The sequence below is a fragment of the Austrofundulus limnaeus genome, unplaced genomic scaffold (assembly GCF_001266775.1).
Source record: "Austrofundulus limnaeus strain Quisiro unplaced genomic scaffold, Austrofundulus_limnaeus-1.0 Scaffold56, whole genome shotgun sequence".
NCBI lineage: Eukaryota > Metazoa > Chordata > Actinopteri > Cyprinodontiformes > Rivulidae > Austrofundulus > Austrofundulus limnaeus.
In genome coordinates, this window is record NW_013952458.1 from 2,122,750 (window position 1) to 2,128,383 (window position 5,634).

The 5,634-nt window shown below is 35.0% G+C and overlaps 1 protein-coding gene across 1 annotated transcript in view; it reads right to left on the reverse strand.

Moving 5' to 3' along the window:
- Positions 1 to 5,634, reverse strand: part of syngap1a (synaptic Ras GTPase activating protein 1a) — a gene marked incomplete in the record, with an annotated part of 43,295 nt that overhangs the window by 2,014 nt on the left and 35,647 nt on the right. Inside the window, 1 exon segment of the mRNA XM_014009285.1 lies at positions 850 to 922. Within this exon segment, the coding sequence (XP_013864739.1) occupies positions 850 to 922 (73 nt within the window).

Consider the following 5,634-nt stretch of genomic DNA (forward strand, 5'->3'; position numbering starts at 1 on the left):
ATATATATATATATATGTTTTTTTTTCAGTGAGAAATGGAGACAAACACATGTAAATAAAGCACAAATCTAAAGATCTGAGCCATAAAAATAAGAAAAATGAAAATGTCAAACTTTAACACGGGGATGTAATTAAAACAATGACACCAAACTCTAAATTAGGTAGAACAGTTCAAATGTTTTTTCTTCCCATCATTTATTCTAGATGTCTGATGTCATAAAATAAAATAAAATCAGCCCGAGCGTAGGAACATTTCTATATCTTTCAAGACAGTTTCATCTGTTCGCTTATAATATAAAGTGCTGATTATAAAAAAATATGAATAAAATAAAAAGGAATGACAGTGTATTTCAAGGATAGCAAATGTTGTTTCTCCTGAGTTATTTCAGCACAAACAGCCTCTTCACCTGCGTCACTGTTCAGCCCACATGGAGCATTCATGTAGCAGAATTTCATCGATGCTGCTGGTGACTCACATTTCTCCAATAATGAATGCATTCCATGGAATAATCATCTTTTTTTAGGTAAATAATTTCTAATTTTGCTTCTGAAAATCTGGTATCTCTTCACGGTGATTACCCAAGATCTTTCTTTTTATTCTTACAGGCTCAGCACCCCCCCCCCCCATCCCCTTCAGGTGTGTGCAGAATGTGGTGAGATGTTGTTTTTAAATGTGACAAAAAAAATGGAAGCAGCTGACGTGTATGAAAACGGCAAACTTCCCAACTAGCTTTGGTTTAAAAAAAAAAAGGAGCTCTGGATATGATGCAAGAGTGACAGCAAACTGATTTAGGACATGACTGGTTCAGCGGAAAGGGATGGATAAAAGATGTAGACACAGGCACAAACCTGGTCTGTGAGGATTCGAGGCTTAATATCAGGAATGGCACCCCCTCTCAGCTCATCTTCCACAGCCATGAGTCTAACAACAGGGAAATAAAAACAAACACACCGGTTGAGAAAAGTCCAGATATGAAGTTGGGTTTTTTTATTCTTTAAGATTTACTTTGAGGTTATATGGCCATGTGATGATGTTAAAACAATAGTTCAGATCTCTTGAAGTAGGGTTTTGTTGGTTATTATGAACAATTAATATCTCACCTGTTGAACAGCTTCAGTTTGGAAAATACAGCATTTAATTCTGATCAAAATGATGAGCTAATGGCGATTTAAGGCCAAAACTAAACTCAATTTTGTATTTTATTAATTTTTTTATTATATTGTTATAATTCTGTATTTTGTTTTTACCTTTTTTTAATGAAACAAGTTCTTGCCTGAACTGTAAAGCACTTTGGTCAGCTTATGTTGTTTTTAGTGTGCCATATATAAATAAATTTGACGTACCAGTGTCCCATTATGGAAATATTTACGTAGAATTGTGTTGCCTCTCAGTAAGAAGGTTGCAGGATCATCTCCTGGCCTGGTGTCTTTTTGTGTGGAGTTTTCATAATCTCCATGTGCRCACGTGGGTTTTCTCCAGGTACACCGGTTTCCTCCCACAAACCAAATAATTGGCAACTTTAAATTGTCCCTAGCTGTGAATGGTTGTAGGTCTTGTTTGTTTCTATGTGGCCCTGGGTGGGCTTGTGACACGGCGACTGYTGGAGATAGGCACCAGCTCCCTGTTAGTCAAAAAGTAAATGTAGGTAAAGAAAATGAGCGGTTGGATTTACGGGTACAGTAATTAGAAATAGCCCGGGACATTTTAGTCAGGCATATAAAATATAATGACCACAATGAAAATTGGCCTTGCTCATTATTTCTTCAAGTCAGTCAGAAATAAAATTAGTTTCATCCAAACCGAGGCCGTTCGGAGAACTATCTACAGCAGGTAAGATAATGTTTGCTCACAACGCCTCCACATCAAAAGATCTGAACCAACCCGTAAAGTAATTGGCGTGTTTGTGGGCATTTTCAGCTATCCTTGGAGATTCTTGAAGCTGAATCTGAGCTTCCATCAGATTCAGCTGTTGAGGTTACAAAAGATGTAAAAATGAGTGTGTGGGATAGTAAGTGCGCTCCCATTGGTTCGCTGGGTTACTATCCAGTTAAGATGAAATGTGAGCTCTGCCTTAAAAGTTGCATGACCAAAATATAACTGCATTTATTCCCCATTATTGCTGCATATTGGCTTATATAACTGAAACTGGAACTCACAAAGTCTATTTTATTCTTTTTATTTTTAAGTCTAGTTTGCATGATTCACTTTGTTTTATATAAATTTGCTGCATTGTGGGAACTGAGCAGATTTCAATTTATTTTTGCAGGTTTGATGGGGATATCCTCTCAATTCTCAAAATAAAGAGACATAAAGTTTACATTAGCTTTTTGTTTCACACGATTGGTGCAAAAGTCTGACCGACATCCTCATCATTATTTATTTCACTTGTGTTTTCAGCTATTTGCACAACAATCATGTTGTTTCTTTAAAATGTTGATGTCAAATCTCATAACTTGTAGGTACAAAAATAAACATAATACATACAAATAAACTGATACAACCAGTTATTTAAGTAAATGAAAAGAAGTGATAAAAATGAGGCGTAAATTTTTGAGCATGCAAAATAAAAACTGTGTAAAGCAAATTATTACATCATGATATCGAGCTGTTGAGAAATATTTTATGGTAATTTACAAAACTGTGAACTTTGTCCAAGTATTACATATTAGTCTTAGGTCTTTGCAGTGGCATTTCATGTTAAGAAAAATATATTTTATATGCGAATAAATACAAATAAAACTGTAAATAAATAAAATATTAAACCTCCAAAACCGATATTTTCTGTTCAGGTAGCTGCAGCATCTATAAGCATGTTTCTATATTTATAAAAAACAAAATATTTTTATACTTAATTTGTGTCTAGCTGTCTGACCACCACAATGACTGTAAAGCAATCTAAATTAATGATAAGACAATATTTTACAAGCTAATAAATTCTACATATATCATGGTTAAAGTAAATAAAGAATCAAAAGTATGAATCTTATTGGATAAAAGTCACCATTCAAAAAACTTAAAGTTGTAGATAAATAGTATTCTTAGCTATATTCATACGTTCATTTTATCTTTACAACAATATTATATTTGTGTTAGTTTTGCCTTATCAATTGGATGAACTGAGTTTTGTGTTTTGTGTCTAAAAAAGAAGAAAATTCAATTTTATTTTATCCAGTCAATGATGTAAGAATTATATTTGATTGATCCATTCATCAACAGTCCTGATGAATTTTTATTACTTATAATAAAAGGCTGCTTATTTGTTGTGCACTATTGTCTTTATTTTGCTTTCGGCTCCTCTGTGAGCAGCATGTGTTAGCAGGGACATGCAGCAACAATGCTTTCAGCTTAGGGGAGTTCCTTTTAAAGCTGTAAACATTAATCAGTCTTTTTACAGCAGAATCACTGGCTACAAGGTAAAAATATTTTTAACACTCTGCTTTGGAGAAAGCCAAAAATCTGCACAGAAATGATTTAAACTTGGCCTGAATTTGCTCTTACACAGCTTCAAGTACTGTTTTCTGCACAATAAGTTTAAGCTACAGTTTGACTCCAAAAGCTGAATGCTTGAGAGGTGAGGAAAATAAAACTAAAAGCTTCCAGTGTAAAGATGGGGCATGAAACGATGCCTAAGCCAACAACCAAACAGCATTTAAGGAGTCCCTGACATGTACTCCATCCCTCCATGACTTCATCCTGCCATCATCATCCCAAAAGGCAGCTCAAATGACAGTCAAGTAGCTCTCACACCCACTTCATTAGGAAGTGCTTCAACAAACTTCCTGATGATCAAATCCACCCTCTTTTCCACATTTCATCCTCATTAATTTGTTTAGAAAGCAAATAAATCCATTTAAAGAAATTCATAAAGACCTTTTGTGCTGACCCCCACAAACTCGGGGGGGGGGGGGGGGGGGGTGTCAGAATCAACGACCACAGCTCAACATTTAATACCATCAAACCCAAAGATTCATGTCCGTAAACAGAACTGATCTGAAACTGTTTCAGTTTGAAGGGCTTTTTATCACCACTGACTGCGAAACTTGGCTCTCACTTCTCCTCCACCAGCCTTCACAGGCTCTCCACAAGTTTCTGCCTCTGAATTGCTTGTTTCGCTCCTTCCACGCCATCCCCACCACAGCAAGTCCACAACTAAAACCTGTCGTTGTCAGAGCGTGCCTACGGAGGTGAGATCACGAGGCTCAGGGGCAGAATGTGGTGAGTGTTTTTGTCTCTGCTGACCTCTCCTGGACTGAAAATATTGCAGTCTCCATGATTTGCAAGTTCTCAAAAACAGAAGTAAACAACTTAAATAGGAGGACACCTGAAGTAGACAAGGATTTTAGTAAGAAATTCTCAAGGAGTCCAGCTGACAGGTAGCCAGAATGAATTTAATTACAAAGCTGATTTCAGCCATCAATTTCAAAAAATTCGTTGACGTGAAAGCACTAATTTAAACTTTCACACCAAGTAGCTTTTGCATCAGCTGGTTACTAACAGTACAAATCTTCAGGCACCTCAAGATTTTACTCTGGTTCAAAAAGCTCTGATGCTATTATAAAAGAATTAATAAACTTTGGTTATCTGCAATTATTAGGATTGTAAATAAATACCAGGAGGCAGCTGGTAAGCTTATAATATTTATCCAAAACACTGAAACTGAAATACAGAGACAGACAAAAATACAAATATGTAAATCAAAATGGCTATGGAACCTTACATAAATAAATACTGTTTTATGTATTTTCTTGTATAATAAAAAAAAGTGCACAACACCATATGCAAAGACCATATTAATCACAGGCTGCTAACCGACAATTAGCATAGATGCTAATGTAACATTCAAAACACCATAAAAACATTTAGCATCATGATTAGCATTGTGTTTTTCACTGAAAATTCTAAACAATTAAAAAGTTTCAAAGTCATCACTATAACAGTCACTACAGAACTTCAGCTGTTTTTACAGACGTGTTCTTCAGTTCAGTGAAAAAGAATGAAAAATATGGGAAAACACAGCTTTACTGCAACCATAGCATAAAAACTCTGCTGGTTTTCCTAAAGTAGCAGCACAGTCGTTAAAAAGTCATCTTGACATTTAAAAATGAATTTATAATCTTCCATGTTTACTGATGCGATGCAGCTAGAAGTAAATTATAACCCCACCCCTATTATCTATGTTCATGGTTAACTGAACTGCAACACTGACCATGTGAGACCAAAGACCTGTCTGCATTAGTTTATGATGCAAAAGTTAACAGGTGTAAAATTCGTAACATATCTGTTGCCACAACAATATTTTATGAAATCTGAGATGTTTTGGCAGCTGAAATCCAACCTATGATAGATTCATCATGCCTTCATTTAGCTTGACATAAACATGGGAATTTCTCTCCAAAATGGGATGGTTCTGACTGTTGTCTGGTGCATGTTACATATTGACTACTTATAACTACTCCACATAACTCAATTTCAAAAAATATTAACTATTTCCTTAAAGTAAATGTATTTTTAGCTATCTTCATGCTAATTACAATAGACACTATTCCACCACTTCATACACATTAATATTCATTATTAAAGCATTTTACTTTTACACTTGTACATAAATGTAATGTAATATTACTATATATATA